The following is a 27225-nucleotide window of genomic DNA, read 5'->3' on the forward strand; positions in this document are numbered from 1 at the left end:
AACTGAATTCTACCTCTAAAAATGAAAGTCATGTAAAAAAAGAAAGGGGAGATAATAACCTGAAAATCTAATGTCCTATTGATATTAACCTGAATTATTTGGATTCACATTTTGGCTTTTATTTCACAACATTTCTGTCAATCTAACCTCAATCTTTTTATGGTGCATATTTTTGTTTAATAGTCAAACTTAGGAATCTACACAAAATATAAAATCAAACCTTTTATGTAATGCACAGAAGGAGATTGTTCTCGTTTCATCAGTCATGACCAGGTAGAAGTGTTATATTTGAGCTAGTGAATCTGTCCGATATGAGGGTTCTTGATAAGGTGCAGAACATACATACAATTTGATTGGCCCCACCCTTTTTTTTCTTAACTACAACCTCTCTGTCACAAACGTGATGCTACTAGTCTCAGTCTTTTTATAAATATTTTTATGGCACATGTTCGTCAGAATTGTCCGATCTATTCTCTGCTTCCTTTGTTCGACTTGTTGGTCTTCAATTGTTTTGATACCTCATTGTAATACAGCTTCTTATTTCAACAGTTTCTTTCAAATAACTTGTGTAACTCTCAACTTTTTTCCTCCTACCTATGATAATATATGATAATAGGTATGTCCGGTCTTTGCAATAATCAGTTTTCATTCTTATTAGCTCCTTACATCAAGTCGCTTCACACCTTGTCTCAAGGGATTTCCATTATAAAAAAAAAAAAAAAAAAAAAAAAAAATCACCTCTAGTAAGGATTGAAATTTCAACCTTCAGAAAACTTTCCCATAAGAGTAACTTGTAACCAACGTCATTACCTGCTAGACCATATATGCATGTGAAGAAGTCTAGAAGGATTTGGGGAGCCTTAAACCTAATTTGGCTGAGGTGTTTAGTATCACTTAATTTCTATCTGGTTATGGCTAATGGATCAAGAATAATATCCCCATGGATTAAATCAAGGATTCAATTCAAACTTTCCCATAGAAGATTATACCTGAAAATGAATACGTGCGTTTGTATGTATGTTGCACATGAATGGCACAAAATAGTGGAAGAAATGAGATTACTACAATTGACTTGACGTAGATATTTTATTTACAAATAGACAACACAGAATTATACAAACTTTCATCTATCAGTTTTATATTCATAGTCTTAATCTTACTAGAATTTGTGTGTCACAACTATCACAGACAAAATTGATATATTTATATTTTCATTTGTCCGGATTTAAGGTCATCCTTCTGTTGGCACCTGCCAGCATCTCCATCTTTGTCTATGCAATAACTCACATAGCAGAGGTAAAAAGGAAGAGGTAACTTCGCCTGAAACAGAAATGTAGTTCTATCATCCTAACAGGTCCTCAAGTTCAAAAAGATGCACTTGGAAGAAGATCAGAATGTTATATTGGCTACAAACACCATAAAGAACCAAGATGAAAATAATCATCTAACCAATAGTATTTTAGTTACCTTATCTCAGGGAGGTCAGATACAAGGTCAGGTGTTAGTTTCAAAAGACAGCAAACTAGTATAAGATGCTATGGCCTTAAAAATATGCCAGAGCAGCTCATTGGCATTCTCCAGTAAGATTGCTTCAGGCGATATATAATAAACTATACAATTTCCAAAGAAAAGGGAGGGTGTATCTCCCAAGACTTAACAGGACAGCGAGATAGCAATAAACTCACTGTTGGATTGATGTCGGAGATGTATTTCACACTTGTAAGAACACACCTACTAAAACTGTGCCAGGTAAGTACATACATACAAGTAGATATTGTCTCAAAAACTCATATGCTATCTATGCCAAAAAATCCTAATTGTTATGTTCCAAAAGATAATTTCTAACTAAACATTTTTGCCTGTTCAACACGGGTAAAAATTATAGCTTGTTGACTTAGAATGAGTGCTTTATGAAAAATTGGTGGTTGAATAAATTGGTGCTCATTGTCACATAAAAAACTAATCCCTATTAGTCCCTAACTATGCATCAAACAGATACCATAATCTGTTGCCCCTTATAACAAAGGTCCGTACAAAATTTCAGCCAGATCGGCTGCATAGTTTCTGACAAAAAAAAAAAAAAAGGGGGGAACACAAAGAGAAATATAGATTATTTGAACTACTGTTCTTATCTTTGATGTTATTCTCACAATGTCTTGGCCAACGTAATCTATGACCATCTTGTTGAACTCTGGAATCTTTCTGTCGAATTTCAGAATCTGTACAGCATTTTAAATGGAACCCTCTATCCATGGCGGAGTAAAACCTTGCTCTTATTACGTCAACTCAAAAATTTAAAAAATTTATTGCATTAGTAAAATTCAGTTGCAATGTTACTCTTCTGGAGGTTCAAGGTTCAATTCTCAGTGCAAATTACTTGGGAATTCTACCCAGTTATGGCTTGATGGAACAAGAACATGGATTAAATAAGGGTTGCATTTGAAATTCTTTGCAGACTCCAGAGTTCCACAATAAGATCCAAAAGTTTGACAAGATACACGTGAAAAAGGTTAGAGGTTACATCGACCAAATGTTATGAAAATAACAGTAGTCAAAAAAGTAACAGTAGTCCGAAGAATGCAAATAATAATGAATCTTATTATGGAAGAGAAATATTAATCTTGTACTAAAACTGGGTGTATATTTATGAGAGGATCAATACAAGTCGTTGTCTGAATAAGGAAATCAATTTGTAACGCATAAAAATAACTTAGCTCTACTTTCCATGTGCTGTCTATGCAGCAACAGAGAATGAATAACAAATCAAATCTACATTTGCATACAAATCAATTTGACTGACACTTGGAGGGCAACTCAAACCTCTTTTTTTCTAATATTTTTTACATAGGAGTCATGACTTATCAAGGTCTTGAGGCCACTTGAGGATAAGGGTTATTGAGTGTACAGTAATCAATGGGATAATATCGTAGTAGTCGTTATCAATGGAAATTTGGTAGATTGGATTACTTGGGGGGGGGGGCGATTCATCAAGAATTTGTTTCTGTTGGACTTGAAGACAACCAAGTTGTAGTCAGCTGGGAAACAGGCAAACAGAACAGAGTTCCACAGGCGTGCAGTTCTAAGAAAGAAGCATTTTTCATGGAAACTTTTGATTTAGGCACAGATAAAGAGTAGGGAAAGTTATTGACAGTGGTTTCAGCTAGGCGGGTGTTTTCGAGAAAGATTGGCGAGGGGGACCAGAGATTGAGCTCAGGTGAGCACTTGCCGTGAAAATAACGATAAAACAAAAACAGGCTGTAACGTCCCTTCTATGGGAAAGAGGTTGTAGAGAAGAGAATAGGAAAAGATTCACCTGCAAGAAAAAAGTACACTTCTTTCCAATATGGAACCAACTTCAGTGATTATACTGATACACATTTATCTGAAGCTGTTGTAGTGCCCACCCTACAGATAACAATAAACACTTTCACTTACTATAAGCACCAGGAGAATATATTCTTCTGCATTATACCCAAGTCACATACACAAGCCATTCAGACTGACGTATAACCATTCTCCTTATCCGTTTTGTTTTTCTGTTCAATATACGTTTCCACTAAATATCGAGTTGTCTTTCTTCCGGACTCCTACCAATCCACAAGAGAACCAGAGTTAATCAATGCATGTTTCTAATTTTTTGAGATTTGAATTGATAACATGTATTATTTGGATTGTTCGAACTACTGTTCTCATCTTGAGTGTTATTCTCACGTTTTGGCCAATGTAACCTCCAACCTTCTTCAGGTGTATCGTGATAATGGCTCTTATTTAATAATGGAGAGGATGTTTTTGTTTTTTCCAACAAATCATGCTCTTTCTTTCATAAGCACATCACATATTTTGAATTCTAATGACTGGTTTGTTGGAAAAAAGAACAGTAGTTTAAAAAAAACAAAAAAAAAAAAAAAAAAATGATAAAAGGGGCAGAGAACTCTGGTTCTTGATTCTAATTATGAAAAACAAATTCTTCCAAAAATTCTTTTGTGAATGCATCTAAAACCATAAATAAAAGAATTTTGAATCAACCATGAACAATAATTGAAACCAATGAATATGCAAACTGGATTTCTTCCAAATTAGTTTATTTGCTAATATCAATGGATATGTTTAGAGTTTTATATAAAAAGTGAATTAAATACGAAGCTTATTTACTTGCTCCTTTTCATGAAGGCAAACTAAATAGGTTGTTTTCTAAAGGTAGAGAATTTATACTCCTCATTTTGGATTGGATACAAAAATAACTTAGTCAGCCCTGTCTGCATTTTCTCACAGATGAGAGCATCCGAGGTAACAATCAGTACCTCTACACAAATAGAAAATAATGACCTGGACAATAACTCACCCACCCAGACTTGTACCAAGTTATGGAGTAAAGTGAAGTTTGCGCAGTTAGAGGTTCCGAAAAGAGTGGGAGCCGAAAGAATGCTAAGAATCGGGTTTTTTACTCTCCGAAGAATCAACAGTCTGAATATTGGAAGATTTTAAAAAATCTGAGTCAGATATTTTGGAATTCTACGAATCCTACTTTGCAATAAAATGCCTAGAAAAGATAATAAAAAGGCTGCATTGTTTAGATGCGATTTAACACTTCAGCTAAGGAGGGTAAAGGTTATGTTGAAACGCAAATTCTCACTAGATGATCAAACGATGGATGACTATTTGGGAAAACGAAGTGCCGAAACTTTGAAAGCGGAAGTAAAAGCCTCTTTCTCTAATACCCATCGGTAAAGGTATGAACCCAACTCTCACCCATTTCGCCATGACTGAACTATACCTCACCAGAACAGATGCAAGGTCATTCCACACTCCAAAAATGGCCATGACTATCAGACTTTTGAGGACATGTCCCTGACTGGCATAAATCCTCGCAGCCAACAGGAGAGTAGAAAGTGGATCTTAGGTTTACTTTCAGCAGTCTCATAACTCTTCCCTTGTTTTGTCTTTTCATCCTCATATTTCATGAGCAATGTTTCTGACAAAGAGAGTGTTTAATGGGTCAGAATCTATTCCATATAACACTTATCTTTGGCAAGTTTTGAAGTAGTATTTTTTAAGCTCCTTACAAAAAGTGGCTTGGTTCTTGTCTGAAGCAATTTTCAAAAAGAAAAAAAATCTAGTATACTAAGATATTGTGTACCTTATTTATCTTATGTATTCATTTCCACACACTAAAGATGATGTCCTTCACAATAAAAGAGGGCAAGATGCTGAGTATGTCTTATACGACATCATGAACTATATATCTATAAAAGTGAACGTGTCTGTCTGTGTGTGTGTGTGTGTGTGTGTGTGTGTGTGTGTGTGTGTGTGTGTGTCTGTCTGTGTACATTTCCCTATGCAATAACTGTCAATATTTAGTCTACAGACTCGAAATTTGATATACAGGGTACTGAGATTTCGGAAAATCGATGTGATCGGTTTTTGACCAGAAATTTGGCGATTAAGGGTTCAAAGTTCAGCAATTTGACCTTTGAGAACACTTGAAATTTTAGATATAGGTTCCTTGGACATGGATCTAACTTAATAACTTGATTTGAGCCCAAAACAATAAATGTTAAGGGGTAATAATAGGGGTCAAAGTTAAAAAGAAATTGACCTCTGCGGTCTCTTCCAAAGTACTCAGACAATTTCTGGTCTAAATATTTGAAATTTTACATAAAGGGTATTCAGACATAGGGCAAGCTTTTTCATCAGTTTGGGTCAAAAATTTTTAGTTATCAATATATAAATGTATGTATGTCTGTCTGTTTGCATGTCTGCCTTAAACTTTCAATAGAGGCGACGGATTTTACCAAGATCAGTATCGTTTTAACGTTCGACCTTTCATACAACAAATATCAAAAAATTGGCTAAAAACATTAATATCTTCCCCTTCAACTAGGCACTTTTCTACAGAGGGGAGGTCACTTTTTTCGCCAATATTTTTTTTAAGTTATCCTCTCCTTTAGATTGTCTAGCCTTGATTTTAAAAAATGTTGCTTCCGGTTTGGCGGTGGTTGTAACAGCATAAACGTTAGGTTTGACCCCCGTTCTTTTCGGTACGGGTTCGAGCTGGCCTTCCTACTACCACTTTTTTTTTTTTGCTCAACATACACATCCAAACACCCGGGCAACGCCGGGCTGAAATGCTAGTTAAGTAATAAAAGGATGATATTGATTAAAACAGTAAATACAAAGGATCATGGCTCGTCTATAAACAATAACTATTTTACATACTCTACAGGACATAAAATATTGTTTTAATTCAGCATTATTTTCTCAAATTTATAGACATTATTGTTGGAGATGAAAAGAAATGAAAACAAAAGTGAGAAAAAAAGATTTAAGGTATTCTATCCAAAACCAAAATTTTATCGGTTAATTATATCTAAAAACTTTTAATGTGGACATAGATCTTTGCAAACCATAACGATACCAAAATTTATTTTAATACCAGAATTAATTTGAGGAGAGTAGAGATTGAGCCTTGGGTTTACTTTTGCCAGCCTCATAACTCTTGCTTCCCTTTATCTTTAGTCTTCACATTTTATGAATGAGGCTTCTGGCAAAGGGGGAAGAATTGTTGAATCTATTCATCTAACATTTATCTTTGGATAGTTTTTGACCATGAAGTGGTCTTTTATCGAGGTTTATTATTTAAATATGCTAGCAAAAAAGTGAAATGCACATGGTATGGACATACCACGTTATGAACATTCAAGTGTAAAATGAGGACTAAACATATTTCTCTTGGACGATCAGAAAAAAATAGATAAGAAATAAATGAAAATTAAATACAGTTTTTTTTTCAGCTGGAGGAGTGAACTTTTATGCACGGACGAAGTTTCTGGAAAAAAATTATATTTTGTATATCAGGAAAATATTTTATTGAGAAAAACAGAAACAATTGTATGTTTAATGAAAGTGTTTTTCTATGGACATATGAAAAGCTGTTTTACAAATTAAAATTTCACATATAACATTAAATTATATTGTTTGTTAATGGCATAGTTCTAAAACATTCAGACTAAAGTTATGTTGACTTTAGTCTGAGATTTCAAATCATGTGCCTGCCACACTGATGATTCCTGAAAAAGGATAAAACGTGCATGTGGATAAGAACTTAATATTTATCATGATATTGTTTACAAGATTTATGGCCTTTTAAGAGAATTATAATTAGGCTACAAAATTTAAATGTGTAATGTTAAGTTTAGGCCTAACATGTTGAACAATGTTGATGACAGATTTCTTCATATGTCCGCTTGTATAGATATAAATAGATCTTAATTCTCTTCCTTTAACAGGGTTGATTTGTTGATTGCATCATTCTAAGCATTAAAATAAAAGTTAAAACCTTGACTTGGATCTGAGGGTTTCGAACCATGTGACCTGCAAGTGGTCTCAACCCACGATGACAATAGGCACAAAAATCCAGATCTATCAAGCAAATGTTCGATTGTTCTCTACAGCTGCAAAACATAGCCAATGAGAATCTCAAGGGCTAGAAGTGACTGCTGTCCTCTTGCAACATTTTGTTTCTAATACCTAAATCAATGCAGGATCACCCCTCCCCTCAAATACTCTCTGAAAGAAAACTTCGCTAGTTTGATCACACTGCACATCGCAACTCAAGACAGTTCATCTTCAAAATAATAGCTCCAGAACTACTCCAAGGTTGATGAAAATACTTGAGAAGCCAACTGAAGACCTGGTTCCACACCATTGAAGCTGACCTCAAACCTAGCTCCGGTCCACAATGTTGGCCATTGGTCTGAAGACTGGCTGTTAATCATTATCTTGGCTGTTGCAGATATTCATCTAAAATGGGTTGAGCCATGCATATCTATCAATTCAAGTACTCAGTAAAATGGGAAGAGCTTGCTAGGAATTATCATCTAACATTTCTCACATTTAAGAATAAACCTAAAAACAGTTTTCACTAAATGTCTCCCTAAAATCGGTCCTTCCTCACAAATTGGAATCCTCCTACAAAGTCACTGATAATAAAGGAAGAGCAAATACCAAAACCAGCACAATCTCAGAGACCTGTGATTAAAATACGTCAGAGCATCAATAATATTGATTTTTGCACAGGGGTTGGGTGGATGGGGGTTGATTCCAATATAACTGAATATGAATAGAATATAGTAATCTGTCACAAAAATGGAGGATGGGGGGGAATAGAAACTAGAACAAAAGTAGATAAAGATAAGTAAATAAAACTCAAATAGCAAGAAAAGGATTGACAGGAAAAGAGACGAGTCTGTTCTATTTCTTAATTCCAAACACAACCAGAAACCAATTTTAGAGTATTGATTATATGATATTGATTTTTCTGCTCAGCGCTTCAATTTTTTGCAAGCTTTAAGAAATGTTGGTTTGGAAATGTCAAAGATTTACTGTTATTTTATAATTATTCCACAAATTTTACCCCCACAAAAAGATAAATAAAAAAAGAAAACGTTTAAAAATTTAAGTGGGATTTAATCAAATCACTTAATATCAGAGAGACAAGGGAATGATATTGAAAGTTATAACATAACGCAACCATCTGGTTGGTAAATGTTGAATACATTTTTTTAAATAGTGTTTATGCTCATCGATTAATCCCTTTGTAGGTTCCATCTATGATAAACAAATATGCCAACCAGCAAGACATTTCTGAAAATAGATATTTTAAAACAAATATTTCTGTTCAATTAAAAGGGCAAACTCTTAGTGGTTTTATATTTAGAATTGACCTTCTACATGGGTTATTTACAGAAACTGGAACCTAGGTCAGTTTCCACATTAACATTGGATGTTTATCGGTCTGGAGAGACAATGGATGACCCCGCACAGAATTATAAAGCAAGGGTTGTACAATCTCTAATCACTCCTCTCCAGAGTCGGCTTCATTTGATTCCAGTGACAAGGAGAAGTTCAGGGCGACTACAAACAATGCCAAGATAAGCAGAATATAGTTAAATGGAACACAGGAAAAAAAACCCTAAAAAACTCCTGCTTGAAATAATAGGTCTCTCCACAAATATAGAAAGGAGACCAGATTTCAAAGAAATACAAAGAAATAAGAGTATTTGTAGATAAAGTAATGTTTCCTAAGTATTATTTTCAAGGTCAACATTTACTTAAGAACAAGTGAATATTTTGTTTAGATTTATTTTACTTATTCAAATCAAAGTGGAAAATAAAAAAATTAAATGTGTATAAAATAGTATTTCTTTCTGTTTATATTTTTATACAGAAAAGAATAAACAGAGAAAGACAGATGCTATTTATATGGTTAACTCTTGTTTGTAAATAAAGTAATTTGAAGAATATTCATGAGAAAAATATGCCAAAGCCGAAGTGTGTGTGAAAGACACAAGATATCAAGAAGTGAAAAAGATGCTATTTATGCTACAGACCAGTAATGCGAGATATTGTTATTTTCCTAGCCTGCTGTATTATTCTGACATATGCACATATCAACAGATATGAGAATCGTATAGCTCTGGTAGCAAATGATATATTTTTTTTTTTTTTACTTGGAAGTCACCATTTATCAAGGTCCGAAGGCCACTCGAGGATAAGGGTTAATGAATTTAAGGTGGTGGTTTAGTAATCGTTAATGGTGTAAATTGGGTAGAATTTGATTATGGGGACGGCTCAACAAGAATTTGTTCACATTAGATTTGAAGGCTACTATGTTTTGCTCAACCAGAAAGCAGGCCAGCGGAATAGTGTTCCACTAAAGGGCAGTTCTGGGAAAGAAGATTTGTTCATGAAATCTGCGTTTACATTTAGGCACAGATAGAGAGTGGGAGAAATTGTATGTAGTATTTATAGCTAGTTGAGTGTTTTTTGTGAAAGTTTTGCAAGGGGTCGGGACTATAGATTGGAGTTTAGTCGACCACTTGCCATAAAAATAACGCAGAGACAGACTTGCAACGTCTCTTCTGTAGGAAAGAGGTTGCAGAAAAGGGAAAAGGACATCAGCTAGTAGATTTTGAGCCAGTTTTGAACTATCAAAGCTGGATAGGGCACACTGAGCAGCTCCTGCCCAGATGTGGCAACAATACTCCATTTTAGGGAGTACCTAACTCATATAGATGGAGGATTGCATCAACAGTGAGATACCTTCTGGAGCGGTAGAGTGATCCAACCATTTTTCCAGCAATCTTGGCAACAGATTTCATGTATGTGTTCCATTTCAGCTCAGGAGTGAAGGTCAGATTCAGAAGCTTGTTAAGACATGGAGCTTCCCCAAGACGAGAGCTATTCTATTGATGCGTGACTGGGGAGCTGGGGAGTGTGGGGTCAGAGCGATTATGATGAAAGGAGAGAAGCTTGGTTTTCGATGCATTAAAATAAACCAGCTATCTTTTACCCTATTGCACAAAAATTTAAAGGAAATAAGATTCAAAACGAAAGAAAAATACAACAGATCTGAATGTTTCTCTTTAATAATATTTATAAATTATCTGATATTTCATCCTATCAAATATAACATGCTGTACCTACCCGGTGTTGCCCGGGATACTTTTTTCATTTTTAAATCACTTATTTGACCTCCGTCCTTTCTTTTAATTCATTTCTTGTGAAAAGAATTACATTTTTAGAAAGATAATTCAATGAAGAAAGGTCATTTAAAAAATCGGTTTTGCAATATTCTCATATCTCATGAAATATTGAAAGTTTAATTGCATAAAAAAATTTTTCTTGTATTTATGTCTAGCAGGGCTACTCGACATTGCCTGGAGATCAATAGGTGTTCAAACTTGCTGCAAAGATAAAATTTTGTCAAATAATTTAGAATAAGTATTTAAAAATAATTATAGTTAAAAGTAAAATTTAGAATAGCAACAGATTTTGGAACTCAATTGAATTATTTCCATTTGTATCAAGTGTAATAATTCAATTGATTAATGAACAATAATGAAAATAACTGGTGATTACAAAAATTATCATTTACTAAAGGAAATATTGCCTTGGATATATTATGTAATCAATGAAATTGATTGAAATTCCAATTAAATTTTTTTTTAACATAGCAATAGTTACCATAATTAATTTACTACTTGAAATCAAATATTGATATTGTGGAACAAGAAAAAAAAAGTGAAAAAATAATGGACTTTATCATATAGAAAAGGAAGAAAGGTAGGCTAGGAGTTAGGAGTATATGCATTTTTTAAATATGTTTGGTTTAGTTGTTTTATGGCATATCAACCCTTTTTGATAAATTTAATGCCAAATCCAGTTATTTTGGAAACAGTTTTTATGCTTCACATATTTATTATATCTTCACATATTTATTTGTAGAGTTTGGTTTGATTGTTTTATAGCATATCAACCCTTTTGGGCTTATTTTATACCAAATTCAGTTATTTTGGAAATAGTATTCATGTTGCATCCAGTTATTTTATAGAAGGTTTTATTCTTCAAGTTCTTTGTATCTTCAATCGCTAGTTTGTAGTGTTTGTCTTGGTTGTTTTATAGTGGATTTTATCGTTTTTGTTCCCTACAGAACAGGAGTCTAACAATGGGAGAGAAAAAAGGGCTACAGTATCAATGTTTGGTATATTTTAAGTTAGGAGACTAGTCAGAAAGTGGGGTAGATAGAAAAAGAGGAAATGAGAAGAAGGAAAAGGTGTTTGTTTTTGGTGTTGCATAACATAAGTTTTGCAAAATAAAGTAGAAAAACAAAAAGCATCAATATCAAGTGAATTTCATCTCAGGAAGCCAATATATTCAAACAGCCTGACCTGACAGTCTTAAATAGGATTTCAAAACTTAAAATGAAAACGTTATGAATAGGTTTAATTATTGAAATTATTAATTAAATCAATATTTAATGTTGAAATTTTAAAAATTCACACATTTTTTTTTTTAATTAATAACAAATAAATAAAGGCTCTCCTTCTCCCCCTTGTAAATTTTACTATTTCTCATGTAAAAATGTTATTTGTATATGTGAAGTTTGTCCAAACACCTGAGAATATATTTAACCCAGTGACCAAGAAAAGATGGAACAGCTAAAATATTAAATTTCTTCAACAGTTTTCTCACAACTCTTCAGATTAAATTCAGAAGTAACCTAAGTGAGTTATTTAAAGAGCCTCCGCCTAAGGTCAATCTATATATATATATATATATATATATATATATATATATATATATATATATATATATATACATACACACACACACACAAGGTGGGGAAATAAAACTATTTTGAGGCAAGAATTAAAAGAGTGTAGGACCAATTAGTTTATTGAAAGTCATGAGAATAATTTGATACAAGAAAATTCAAATAATAGAAAAATGTTTTTATTCTGTGTGTCCCCATCAATAACTGCATTCACTCACACAAGTGTTCTTCAAATATTCAGGAGACAACTTCTATTCTTTTGCAGTAGTATCTTTAAAGTGTTGATATTGCTGTGTGATGTTCTATTCATAGCTTGCACTGAATAGCATAATCCAGAGGGTTCAAGTCTGGGCTAAAAGGCAGGCATAAATATGATTCCCAAAAATTGCTAAAGTTGGATTTGCAGAAATCTTGTATTTTTCTAACTACATAGGTGTTGGAGCTTGATCCCATGTCTATATATAATTACCGTCTGTCTAGTTTGCTGTCAGCCAAGGTAATACAAATCTTTTTTTTTTTTTTTTTTTTCCATATCGGTTGTCAACAGGTGTTTTGGTGTTCCTGTGGATTTTAACTACAGATTTTACTGCATTTCAAACGATCTTATTTACCCGAAATTCAATTGCCATTATCCTTATGAATTTGGTAGGATCTTTTAGGATCTAGGATTTGAGAGTTTTAAAAGCTTTGGTACATATTTTTGTTGATTCTTCACCTTCCAGACTTCCTCGTAATAGTTTTGTTCCAAGTCATTCTGTTCTTTAAATTATAGAGTTATTCTTGAAAAAAATTGCATTGTAAATTAGCTGTAATTTGCAATTAATTCAAGTGATTTGTTTAAATTTTTCCCTATTTTAACTGTAAAAAAACAAAACAAAAAACAGACTGGATAGGAATAGGCTTTACACAATATCACAAATATTAATACTATTTTACTAATACTAACATAGTATTACCTTTTGTGGTAAATGAAGCAAAATAGATTTTTAAAGAAAAATATTTTCTGTGCAAATTTAATTTAGGCACAGTGTCACCAAGATGTCAGAGGCTACTGTGAATTAAAGGCCTCCTATGTGAAAAATTGTGCAGCAATATGTTTGTTCACATTACATTTAAACTTCTGCATACTGGTAGTCAGGGAAACTTGAAGGGATTTCCAAAGCTTAGCAATTCCAGGAAAGAAATTATTAGACTAGAAAGGCCTCCAGCATCTGGGGACTTCTACAGCAAAGAGATGGGATCTTGCTGTTTTTTTTTTATTTTCTTGTAGACATATTCATATATACATACACATACATGGATGTCTTACAGACATGGGCAACTTATATAGTTTACATCAAAAATTATATCCGACAGAATATTTTTTATCATGTTGCTTATATATAAACAGTTCTCGACTGCTGATAAAACAATCGGTTTCTAATTGAAGCACTTGCCTCTTTCTAATTACACTGAAGGGCCATGGTATTGTGAAACAGCTGGTCAGATAAACAAAGATTTGCTCTCACCTCATAGGGTAAGCTCTCTGATAAGAGATTACCAATTCCCACTTAGCATAACTGCATAGCTCTTTACAAAAGAATAGCACACTCTAGGTAGCCGATAATATATATATATACACACACACACACACAGGGTAAGCCAAAAGTAGGTGGACAGCATTTTTAATACATTTATGCATGTTGTCTTATTACATATAGTTGTATGTATACGTGATCTCAATGACTTTTTACTGTCCACCTACTTTTGAGTCATATATATATATATATATAACCTTGTCTGTCTGAGGAACGATCTGTCAAACCACTTTCAATTTTTGGTCTACAGGCTTGAAACTTGATATCCTGTGGAACAAATTCTATTTGTTTTTTAGCCAGTAAAAATAGCTGCTAAGGGGTCAAAATTGGTGGGGGAAAAAATAAAAGGAATTCGGCAGACATAAGTCAACTAAATGTGTTCTTTCTATGCAAGTGCAAATATACATTTATATCTTTAACAATGTTATTTTTCTTTTAAGTTTTTATATATGAATGAACTTTGATCAGACAGTAAATATTACACGAGTATTTATGGTAATCCGATACCCCCCCCCTCCCCAAAATCTCTATAACTAAATATTAAAAGATTAAAAAAGAATGAAAATCAGGGAAAGATGTTGATTTAACCTCTTTATTACTTCGGAATTTATGACAACCTATGTCAACATGCAATATTTTTCATATCAGTTGAGCATATAGAGTAGGCCATTATGGCGTATTCTGGCCCTGCCCTGTCAGCTTGAGGTATAATTTTGTTTAGTTTTGTAAGTTTCATTCTCCAAGGCATTAAATTCTCACTTTGAGAAAGGGATTAGCTTATTGTTAATTGTCTAAGGCACCCTTGCGAGAGAATGGCAAGAGGGCTGCCCAAGTGTTTTCTTTTGTAGTCCAACGTACTCTTTCTCTAGGGTCTTAAGCTTTAAATCCTCACTTTCAAACCTTGTGTCACATCTTCCCACAGTGAGAGGGAGATAAATAGTAGCAGAATTTATGACATCAAAAAATATCTCAATGGATGACATCATCCTGTTAATTGGTTTACTTTTGTTTTAATGTTATATCAGCTCTTTCCAGATTATTTAATATTGTATCAAATAATTTGGAAAAAAAAAAAAAAGCATACTTCAGGTTCTTTAACTCTTCAAATATTTATTTTGTGTTTAGTTTTTGTCTTTTGCAGAACAGGATTGAATTTTGCAAAAAAAAAAAAAAAAAAAAAAAAAAAACACAGTAACATGAATGCGTGATGCATTTTTGTTCAAAAGCCAGTATCTTCAGACAGCTTGATCCGATAGCATCAGATACCCTAACAGATGTTACCACTATAGAAGAAGTAGAAGTGGCAGCAATGGTAACTAAGGGGCAACTCCACATTTCCCACAGCCTCTAAATGAGGCCTCACCACTGGATGTCTTATACACATCACATCATCCTGCATGCACAGAGACAAAGATAAAAAGCAAGATCCACAGAGTTTTAGTAGTATGTATTTTATTTGTGTACACATTAGGAGTTAATTTTTTGCATGATAGTATGTAACGAATATATTCATAGAAAAATTGGTTTGTATCGTTTTTGTGAAAGCAAATATAAAGTTTATTGCAGCAATGTAAAAAGACTTATTCCCATTAAAAATATTCAAAACACCACAAACAGTATTTACTGACAATTCCAACGAAACAAGCTAAACCTGTTTTGTCCAAAGATGCTAATGATACTTAATTACAAGTCCAGAATTAAGTCACGTTGATACACTAGTTCCTGTCAGATCACCAAAATTGACGCTTAACCTGGTTAGTACTCAGATGGATAACCATTATAATAGCCACTCGTCCTAGGAAGAACCAGATTACATAGCATTACATGTTGCAAGTGTGTATATCTGCCTTAATCGGAGTAGAAGTCTAAAGAAACTAGCATCTTAATTAGGAAGGTGGGTTAGAACATCTGTTCTGCTTAATATAATGACTATACCCTCCAGGCGTAGACAGTTTATTATAATTCAAATATTATTGTATGAATAAATTAAAAATAAAACATTTCTTTTTTATAAATGTCAAGCATGAACCAAGGCCCCACAATACTATTGGTATGAATAAATTAAATTTAAAAAACATGTTGATGCACTATATAATTTATGCTTTTTTTTGTCATTCATTTATAAATGCCTAGCCAGAAAAAAAAACATTTTTCATTGCTTCTTGGTTAAAATCAAAGTGTAATATTCCTTCTCCAGAATATCAGTGCCATTTGATGCAGGAATTTTTCATGTAGTTATCTCCCTTGAAAAAATAAATATGGGCAAACAAAAAGTGCTGCCTATATTATAAGTAGACATAGTAGAGCATTACTCCTATGAACCTTTAAGCTTAGAAAGAAACTTAACTTATTTTCCTCCGAACAAGATAATGTACATGTACTTGTGACAGCTTTTACTCGACAGGAGTTGAGCTGGCTCTAAGTGAACTTGCAACATCATGAATCAGAGTCATCCACCCAGGCCTGTCTGCTGCCGACTCCTCAGCATCAGGGTTGCAAAGTCGGAGTCGGATTTTTAAGAGGAGTCAGAGGTTTTTTTTTATCAGACTCCTTAAATACAATAAATTTATTTTATTTTATTTTTTTTTTTTTATTTAGATGGTTTTCCTGTTTGGTTATACCAGTTGTACAATTTAGCAGCTTTTGTATGGATTTACTTTTATTGTTAGAGATATATTTTGAACTGTACTGCAATGCTTCCACTTCAAGATTTTTCGATCCATTGGATCACTGCAAATCTTGTCTGGACAGCTGCTTTCGTTTTGGTTGTGACGTCACAAGATCAATGAAAATTCTGTCTGTCATCCCATGTAATCCACAGTGATCTCAATCGGATTGTAATCCGAAAGTTATCCAGTTCCTGAATCAAGTGGAATTTGGCAATTGGATTAGTCCGGGAGCGATCTGGAATTACAATCTTATCCAAAAAATGGGCATAAATCAAGAAGCAACCACTGCTACTAGAGCCCTTTATAGCTTTTTATTTTAATGGTTAATGAGTGTACAGGAGTCAATGACACAATATCGTAATCGTTAGTAGTGAAAATATGGCAAATTGGATTAAGGGATAGGTCATCAAGAATTTGTTTACATTGGACTTGAAGATGACCACATTGTAGTCAGCTAGAAAGCAGGCAAATGGAAGAGATTTCCACCGGTGTGTAGTTCTAAGAAAGAAGCTTTGTTCATGGTATCTATATTTAGACTTAGGCACACAAAGAGTGGGGGAAATTATTGATAGTGTTTTCAGCTAGAAGAGTATTTCTTGTGAAAGTTTGTCGAGAGGGAACCATAGAATGGATCTTAGACGAGCACTTTCCATGAAAATAACAATAAAGCAGAGACAAGCTCGCAAGGCTCTTCTGTGGAAAAGAGGTTGTAGGGAAGAGAAAAGAATATCCTCCGCTAGGCTACAAAGTCTATTTTAAACTGTCAAGGCAGGATAAGTTCTTTCTAGCAGCTCCTACCCAGATGTGGCAACAGTATTCCATCCTTGGATGTACTTGGCTCTTATATAGAGAATTGCATGAGATATCTACTGGAGCAGTAGAAGGATCCTACCATTTTCCCAACGACCTTAGCAACGAATTTGATGCACATGTTCATTTCAGATCAGGAGTAAAGGTCAAGCCGAGAAGCTTGTCAAAAGACAAGATGAAAGCCATTTATTTCAATTGATGCCAGATGGGAACCAGAGCATTGATGATGTAAAGATAGAAGCTTGGTTTTAGATGCATTAAAATTAATCCGCCACCTCTTTCCCCATTGTATTACATGCTCAAAATCAGAGGAGAGAGAATCAGGGAGAACTTGGTCATTTACGACCTTTGATGTGTTGCCATAGATGGTAGTGTCGTTAGCATAAATGTCTATGAATTAGAAGATCATTGATGTAGATCAGGAAGAGAGTTGGGTCCAGGATGGATCCCAGAGAGACTCCGGCATTAATACTGTGAGCTTCTGATTCCTGCCCATCAACCACTATTCATGTGAAGCTATCAGAAAGAAATGAATTAATAATTGAGCAAACATTTCCAGCTATACCATAGCTGGAGATTTTGTGAAGTAGGCCTTTATACCATACCCTATAAAAGGCCTTTGATATGTCAAGAGCAATTGCCCTAAAAAGGAAGCCTTCATGGAGAGATTTGCTAATCCTTTGAGAGATAACCGTTAGCACATCTGTTGTAGATCTAGCAGAATTTAAACCATATTACATGTCACTAAAAAGTTTATTTTTTTTCTGAGGGGGTTAACTACTTCTCTATTCAACACATATTCCAGCAACTTACTCATGACGCACAGGAGACTTATTGGTCTGTACTGAGAGGGAGATGACCGATTACTTGAATTCTTAAATACAGGGCATACTGATGAGGTTTCCTAGGGTGTTGGGAAGCAATTCTCCTTAAGACAATGCTTAAACAGTTTTGTAAGCTAGTTCTGGTTGAAGCCGTTTCAGCATTATAATTGAAATGCTGCCAGGGCCAGGACCAATTGTTCCACTTAAATCAAGGTTTTTGATTAGCTTGGCAAGATCATGCACAGATATTTATATGTCGCATAGCATGTTTTCTGATACAGGAGGAAATATGGAGGGGGGGGTGCCAGCCTTGGTCGCATAGGGTAGAATTAGTTGCGAAATTCTTGACAAAAAGTTTGGCTCTGTCTGATGATGGTTTGGATAGAGCACACACTTCTGTTCAGGACCCTATTCGCTATTTGCTAAAACTGGTGGGAACCAATCCACTGCTCAGCTACTTTGGACTTAATGGACTGAGCATACAACTCTCTCGCATATTTGATTACCCTTTTACAGTGATTGCTGGCAGTTCTGGAAGCAGCTTTAGTCTCAGTACAGTTTCCTGTTTTTCTTTTGATCCTCTTTCCATAAAGGCAATATAATCTTTTAAAAAATTTCTTCTCTGTATAATATGTGTCTTTACTCCCCTCTTCTGATGAGAAGGGGTTGGTTTCTAAATGCCATGGTCTAAAGAGGTTTTCCCATCACTAAATATTGTATTCCCTTTTGAACTGATAACATAAAATTTAATTGTAAATTTTTTTTATCCCTTTGTTATCTTATTTTATAAATGTGGTTGAGTGTATATTTGAGTATATTTATCATACAAGTGAATGTTAAACATAAAAAATGATATACATGAAAAGTAATTATAAAATGCTTGCTGAATAAGCATGGGAGACTGGTATATGGATCTGCAGAATAGATTTTTACATAAGGGTCAAGGAGTCCAGAGTTGGAGTCTGACTTTTACTATCCAACTCTGCAACCCTGCTCAACATACTTCAATCATTTGCGATTCCATTATCACATACCGAAGACACAAAGACCAATCAAAGCTTTTAATTCAGTTTCAACTGTTGCGAGTCACATCCTCAGTTGACCACTAATCTTTTTACACCATTTTGGTAGCTGTGTTGGTGCTATTACTCTTGCCTTGTGAATCAGACCAGTTTGTGGACAACAAAGAGCATGTCCAAACCATCGGAGCCTCCTGATAAGTACTTCAAATCTAGAAAGTTTACATCATGTGTGGGTTGTAGCATTTGGGAATCCCAAGAATGCATTGAAACACCAATGACTAAATACCTTTACATGTCAGTTATTCGCTGGGGCCAGAGTTTGCACATATACAAAGGCTTTTTGCTTTGCATAATGACAAAGTAAAATAGAAAAATTTTAAGTGAATAATTATGATATATGATGAACGACCTGGGTGGATTAAACTGGTTCTTTTTAATGACTTGGCCTCATCACAAATTATTCTGCAATTTAATTTTTTAGAAGATTCATTTTCTTATAAGAAAATGAATCTCCTTATAAAGCTAAAATAAATAAAATGCATCATTTTCTAAATTTAAGTGTACTAATTTGTAATTTAAACCCAGTAGAAGCTTAGTCGATCGCCATAATTTTTAAGGTCCATCTTAATGACTAATAATGTTGCAATATTTTTTATATAATTATGGAGTATGATCCCTGAAAATTGGGAGATTCTATTTATAAATGCTGCTGAAAGGAACAGATAAATCAAAGTTAACCATGTTTTGGTATCAATCAATCAGAAACCAGAATTGCTCTATAAAAATTGAATCTTTTAGCATTCAAGCAATATAATTTTTTCATGTCAATACAAGAAAATTTTTTTGCTCTTTGCCTGCAAAATTATAAAGTCAAGAAGCAGCACATAACAGCTACCTACTGAAAGATTTGTATACAATAGTTAGCCATCGGAAACTCTTCTGGAATTAAATATGGTTTAAAATTCAAGATTTAAGAGCAATGCTAAGTTGAACTGACAATAGATATAAATAAGCCAGTATGAGAACTGCAAACACCACTTTTATTTTTAACGCATTTTATAAACTATTTGAAATATTACTTATTTAAAAAGAATAAAATTAGTGTTGAGAAAGTATTTTTTGAGCATTTTCCTTTTTTACTATTCTTATAAGACACACAAACATTTATATTAACCATAAAGAATAAACTTTTCATCATATCAAAGGCATAAAGAAATAAAAGCCAAAGAGTAAAATGAAAACTTCACAAAGCTTTTTTTTTCACCCGAATTCTTGTCACATGGATTAGCTATAACACAACAAAACAGCTGTTTGTGAATGACAATACATGTTATACATTGAATTTTTTTTTTTTTTTTTTTTAGACTTCGACTGGACGCATATTTATTAATTATCGACTTTTCTCTTTCTAGAAATAGATGAATTTTTTATTATTGTTAAACCAATTGACAAAAAATTTAGTAGTGAAATATTTCAATTTTTTTTTTTTTTTTTTTTTTTTTTTTTTTTTTTACACTTTGCCTTTACATTGGATTAAAAAGAGAAATTTTGTTTTTTATGATTAAATACCAACCGGATAGGGATCCCGGTAAATAGCGTATCCTGATGCATGAGGAATTCCATAGCGAGTGTTGGGTTCTTGATGATAAGAATAAGAAGAGCGAGACATAGAAGGACTAGATGTCCGAGAGCGTTTATAAGAAGCTCCAGTACTGTGTGGTGAGCCAGCAGGGCCCCTAGAAAAACAAAAACAAAATATATAAGTAATCATACAACAAATAAAAACTTACATAAAATATACAAAGCAAAATATAAAAGGTACAGAATTTCATGCAATCATGATAAAAGCGCAAGGAAACAGTCACCATTTGGGGAAAAAAAAAAAAAGTAAACGAATAGAAATAAAAACGAAAAGGAAAAAAAAAAGGAAAAAAAAAAAACGAAAAGGAAAAAAAAAAACGAAAAGGAAAAAAAAAAACGAAAAGGAAAAAAAAAACGAAAAGGAAAAAAAAAAACGAAAAGGAAAAAAAAAAACGAAAAGGAAAAAAAAAACGAAAAGGAAAAAAAAAAACGAAAAGGAAAAAAAAAAACGAAAAGGAAAAAAAAAAAACGAAAAGGAAAAAAAAAAACGAAAAGGAAAAAAAAAACGAAAAGGAAAAAAAAAACGAAAAGGAAAAAAAAAACGAAAAGGAAAAAAAAAACGAAAAGGAAAAAAAAAACGAAAAGGAAAAAAAAAACGAAAAGGAAAAAAAAAACGAAAAGGAAAAAAAAAACGAAAAGGAAAAAAAAAACGAAAAGGAAAAAAAAACGAAAAGGAAAAAAAAACGAAAAGGAAAAAAAAACGAAAAGGAAAAAAAAACGAAAAGGAAAAAAAAAACGAAAAGGAAAAAAAAAACGAAAAGGAAAAAAAAAAACGAAAAGGAAAAAAAACGAAAAGGAAAAAAAAAACGAAAAGGAAAAAAAAACGAAAAGGGAAAACGAAAAGGGAAAACGAAAAGGAAAAACGAAAAGGAAAAACGAAAAGGAAAAACGAAAAGGAAAAACGAAAAGGAAAAACGAAAAGGAAAAAGAAAAGGAAAAAGACAAGGAAAAACGAAAAGGAAAAAGACAAGGAAAAACGAAAAGGAAAAAGACAAGGAAAAACGAAAAGGAAAAAGACAAGGAAAAACGAAAAGGAAAAAGACAAGGAAAAACGAAAAGGAAAAAGACAAGGAAAAACGAAAAGGAAAAAGAAAAAGACAAGGAAAAAGAAAAAGACAAGGAAAAAGAAAAAGACAAGGAAAAAGAAAAAGACAAGGAAAAAGAAAAAGACAAGGAAAAAGAAAAAGAAAAAAGAAATGGAAGAAAAAAGAAAAGGAAGAGAAAAGAAAAGGAAGAGAAAAGAAAAGGAAGAGAAAAGAAAAGGAAGAGAAAAGAAAAGGAAGAGAAAAGAAAAAGAAAAAAGAAAAGAAAAGAAAAAAGAAAAGAAAAAAGAAAAGGAAAAAGAAAAGGAAAAAGAAAAGGAAAAAGAAAAGGAAGAGAAAAGAAAAGGAAAAAGAAAAGGAAGAGAAAAGAAAAGGAAGAGAAAAGAAAAGGAAGAGAAAAGAAAAGGAAGAGAAAAGAAAAAGAAAAAAGAAAAGAAAAGAAAAAAGAAAAGAAAAGGAAAAAGAAAAGAAAAGAAAAAAGAAAAGAAAAAAGAAAAGGAAAAAGAAAAGGAAAAAGAAAAGGAAAAAGAAAAGGAAAAAGAAAAGGAAAAAGAAAAAGGAAAAAGAAAAGGAAAAAGAAAAGGAAAGAAAAAAGAAAAGGAAAGAAAAAAGAAAAGGAAAGAAAAAAGAAAAGGAAAGAAAAAAGAAAAGGAAAGAAAAAAGAAAAGGAAAGAAAAAAGAAAAGAAGCAAGGCCATCAGACTAATTGCATTTTTTTTTCTTTTAAATATCAAACATACAATATCTATTTTGAAATGTTCTGCATGCTACCATAGCACTCAAAAAATATTAAAATTTAAAAATTATATTTATTGATTATACCCGTCCAGTGTCATGTATTACACTAGTGTCTATACATAGTGGTCGCTATAAAAGCGAGACATTTGAGGTTGTAATTTTTTTTAATTTAAATTTTAGATTTTGCATCCGGTTTATTCAGTTTTTCAATTTTGATATCCTTCGATTATAAACAAAAAGCTAATGATTATTCTCTTTAAAAAGTGAAAATCTAACTTGATGACTGACAAAATATTTACCTATGTTACTCATATTGTTTTTTCTTAATGATTAATCAGTTCTCAATCATTTTGATAATGCTGCAACTTGGAAACAAAAAGGCTAGAAGGTGGAGAAACCAGTTCCCTCCTCCCCCAAAGGAGCATTCTGGCTGGGTACAAAAGCAGTCATGAACACACCCATCAACATTCCCTGGAGAGGGTGACTCAAGTGATAGGTAATAAACCAACTCCTACCCCCAAAGTAGGGGGTAATGCTTGGAATGGTGCACATTTTAGTACTAAGTCATCCCACTTCATTTAAACAAAAAGGGTTTGATAGTTCAAGTAAACTTTGTGATTCCCTTCCCAGGATTATGCCAATATCGGCTGGTATAAAAACTAACCTCAAAGACAGGGAATCTGCTTTAAAAGGGGGGGGGGCACTCCGAATTAGGATCAGTGATAACATCAAAATAAAGATTTCCTCAGCTTAGAATTTTTTCTTGACTGACTGAGAACAAAAAAGATTAAGTATAGTATTATAACAGATACTACACTTTGCTCCGAGTCAAAAGGTCAGCAACAGAATGCATATTATCAAGACAGGTCCATTCTACCTTTAAGCCTTTAGCAATTGAAGAATACAACAATTTGTTTTTACAAAGTTAAAAAAAAAAAACCCACAAATCTTGTTAATATTTAAATGTCATTCACATGTTTAAGTGACAACAATATTTTCTATTTTTAAATTGTTAATTAAAAAGCTTGATAAAATTATTTTTCTTTTTTATGAATAGAATTTTCAAATTTTCTGTTGGCATTTACAGAAGAAATTCAAACAGATTTTCAGTTTGATTTGGGACACACCAAAACCCACAATCGATATAAAACAAGGTGGGAACAACATAAGAGAGCAGGAAAGTCTCTGGAGGAGCTTAACCAGGAGTATATAGACAGAGATGCTTCACTCCAATGGCTCAAGAGTGGGAAACTTCCATTTGATAAAGAAAGACTTAGTATAGCAAGTCAAGATCAGGGCTTATTCACAAATGGATTAAAAAAAAAAAAAAAAAAATTTTTAAAATGGTTGACCTACAAGCAAATGGTTAATGCAGGTTTTGTCACACAGCGATTGAGAGCGCAAGCCACCTAATATTTGGATGTCCAATTCTATTGGCAGATTCTATTTACACCACAAGATCTGTGGAGAGATGCAACTTGACAGATCGAACATCTGGGAACATGAACCACCAATGATAACATCAAATGGAAAAAGTGACAGTGTTCTATAACAAAAACACAGGCCATCAAGCCAGACATTGTAATATAAAAGGGTCCAAAAGAATTGCACTCATTATTGATATCACAGTCATAAATGACATTGGCCTTAACAGAGCTAAATGGGGAAAAATAACATATCAGGACCTAAAAAAATTATCTAAAAAAAAACATGGTCTCTGAAAGAAATAAACATTATACCGGTTGTGATAGGAGCAACTGGCCTAATAAAAAAGAATCTTCAGAAAGAAACAATCCCTGGAAGATCAAGCTGTAACAAAATACAGATAGCAGCCATAAAAGGGAACAGTGTCTATTCTTTAAATCTTAATGGAATCAAGTGTTAACTCCAGGAAGAGTTAGCTCCCTTGATCTCAAAACTGAAGTAAAATAATTAAAAAAAGGGGTTATTTATTGGCCGGTTTAAATAAATCTTTGTAAGCAAGTGCTCTTTTTTGTTCTTTATATTAGACTAGCCTGGGTGCCCGGGTGTTTGTGGATGTGTGTTGAGGGGGGGGAAAAAAAAGTTGTAGTAGCAGGTAGGCTCGAACCCAAAGCCTTGACGTGAAGGTGGAAAAGAAAGTGAAAAAAAAAAGTTACATCTCACCACTCGATCACGATTGGACAGGAAGTGAAAAGCGTTCTAATTTTACGATTAAAAAGTTGACATACAAAAAGCGAGAGTTCATGCAGGAGAAGTGAAATCATGCACTTAAGTTCGGCTGTAAGCCAGTTAAGCTTTCAGCTTACCGCCGTCATGAGGGAAATCAGCTCCCCAAGAGAGGGAGCTCTGGCAGTATTTTAATGAATAGCAATTGTCTGGTTCCCCACAGTGATCAAAACTGATTGCCTTCAACACTTGCTGGCCACAAAGGGCAGCTAATTGCTGTTATTTCGAATCAGTCCTGCTTTTATACGAAAAAGCCAAACAAACAGACGAGTAAGAAATAGCGCGAAAATAGCGGGTAAAAGTCACTTAATTAAAAGATAGACAAGTCCTTTAATAAATCGGAGATATTATAATCTAGGGAGTATATAAAAAGTTGTAAGAATTAGCCCCCCCAATAGATTAGCAGAGTTACCTGGCATTGCCTGGGGCCATAAAAAAATAGATGTTAAATTGTGTGATGTTCGCCCCCTTCCATAAAGAAATTCATCTTTTTTAAGTAAAGCGTAAAAAAAATAATACTCAAAATGCATTTAGAGCACTACTAAAACTAAAAGAAATATTTAGTTTAAAACAGGCGATCTCAGGAATAGAAGAGTCTCTGAGAAAAAAAAAAAAAAAAAAGAAAAAGAAAAAAAAGGACTTTATAAAAACGATGATTTTATGTGAAGAAAGTAAACCCTTTCTTCAGGAAGAAAATAAACGCGTTCTTCAAAGATTATATTGGAGCCTTCAAATTGTCCATTATAAATTACTTTAAGACAATAGTATTATGGTTCATTTGTGCTTCTAAACCAAAAGGGAAAATGCGAATCACATATTTTCCAGTTAATGGGTGTACATTTAAGTACATTTTTCTACATGACTGAACAGCATTATGATGCAATTTCGTGATTGTTTGGGGAGTGGGGGTGGAAGGACGCAACATTTTCCTTTCTTTAAAAGAAAAATGGCAACTCAAATGATTCAGTCATTCTTAAGAGGGAGAGGGAGATTAAAAGACTGTTACTATAGGTTGGTTGGGGTTTGACATTTAAATACGAGGGGGGAAGCAAACGTCAGATTCTTGACATGGGGAAGGAGGGAATGCCTTTCAATGAAAGAAATTGATCCCCAGTCATCAGGTTTTCTTCTTTTGTTTACAATAGTAAACTAGAAAAGATTGAAAAGTAGATTATTGTAAAAGTGTACATTGATGCATTTTTAGCATTCTACTGCCAAGCAAGAACAATCATTCATTATATATATATGAGAGAGAAGTGTGTGTCACTTCACTGTAAGGTATTGGTGATTTTCCAGAATAGCTAACAAAGCAGAAAAGGGATAAAATAAAAATATGTAACAAATAAATGTTAGTGAAGGCAAGTTACTCTGCTTGAATAAATTATGTTTTAACTTATTTTAAAGTTTTAAAAACTAAGTAGCATAAAATCTGTTGAACTAAAACAAAATGGTGGTAAAATTTCAAAGTTAATCAAAATACCGATGGAAACACATCCAATAAATGTCACTAAATTGTGCAAAAATATAACGTTTTACCAGAATTTTGTTTAACTTTCGATTTTTGAGTGATTATCAAGGCTCGACTGGGTCTTGAATGAGAATGTTTTTCGTTCCAATTTAGCAAATTGTATACTATTTTTAGTTTTAACTTAAAACTAATAAAAATTTAAAAAAAAAAAAAAAAGATAGGTAGAAAAGTAACTACCCATGGCTTTGGTAACATTTATTTGTGTATTTATTTTTTTTTAACAAATTTTTTGGCTTAGCTATTCTGGAAAACCAGAGATATGTGTTCCTTCTCCTAACGGGAGAGAAAGGGCAATTAAAACGTTCCTTGTGTTTAAATATAACTAAAATTATCTGAAAATGTTAAAGCGTTATTATTAATTTGATGAAGTATCAGCCTACATAAAAAGAAAAAAAGAGAGGGACAAAAGAGAGAGAGACAACGAGAGGAAAGAGAGAAAGGAGAAAGAGGAAAGAGAAAAGAGGGGCGAAAAGAGAGAAAAGAGGGGCGAAAGGGGAAAGAAAGGGAAAAAAGGAAAGAAAGGGAAAAAAGAAAGGGAAAAAAGAAAGGGAAAAAAGAAAGGGAAAAAGGGGAAAAAAAGGGAAAAAAAGGGAAAAAAGAAAGGGAAAAAAGGGAAAAAAGGGAAAAAAGAAAGGGAAAAAAGAAAGGGGAAAAAGAAAGGGAAAAAAGAAAGGGAAAAAAGAAAGGGAAAAAAGAAAGGGAAAAAAGAAAGGGAAAAAAGAAAGGGAAAAAAGAAAGGGAAAAAAGAAAGGGAAAAAAGAAAGGGAAAAAGAAAGGGAAAAAGGGAAAAAAGAAAGGGAAAAAAGAAAGGGAAAAAAGAAAGGGAAAAAGAAAGGGAAAAAGAAAGGGAAAAAGAAAGGGAAAAAGGGAAAAAGAAAGGGAAAAAGGGAAAAAGGGAAAAAGAAAGGGAAAAAGGGAAAAAGAAAGGGAAAAAGAAAGGGAAAAAGGGAAAAGAAGGGAAAAAAAGGGAAAGAAGGGAAAAAAAGGGAAAGAAGGGAAAAAAAGGGAAAGAAGGGAAAAAAAGGGAAAGAAGGGAAAAAAAGGGAAAGAA

The 27225-nt window shown here is 33.2% G+C and overlaps 1 protein-coding gene across 23 annotated transcripts in view; it reads right to left on the bottom strand.

The window, feature by feature from the left end:
* The window catches only part of LOC145261098 (uncharacterized), a 446786-nt gene that overhangs the window by 254739 nt on the left and 164822 nt on the right, over positions 1-27225 (bottom strand). For all 23 annotated transcript variants that reach the window (XR_013864412.1, XR_013864410.1, XR_013864411.1 and 20 more), the window contains exon 3: positions 20591-20753. Coding sequence is in view for 20 of the 23 variants with exons in the window: in XM_080119315.1 (XP_079975441.1) it covers positions 20591-20753 (163 nt within the window). In the remaining 3 variants the exon portion in view is untranslated. The remainder of the gene's footprint in view (positions 1-20590; positions 20754-27225) is intronic.

The sequence above is a fragment of the Euprymna scolopes genome, chromosome 37 (genome assembly GCF_053919585.1).
Source record: "Euprymna scolopes isolate OS-2025 chromosome 37, ASM5391958v1, whole genome shotgun sequence".
Taxonomy (NCBI): Eukaryota; Metazoa; Mollusca; class Cephalopoda; order Sepiida; family Sepiolidae; genus Euprymna; species Euprymna scolopes.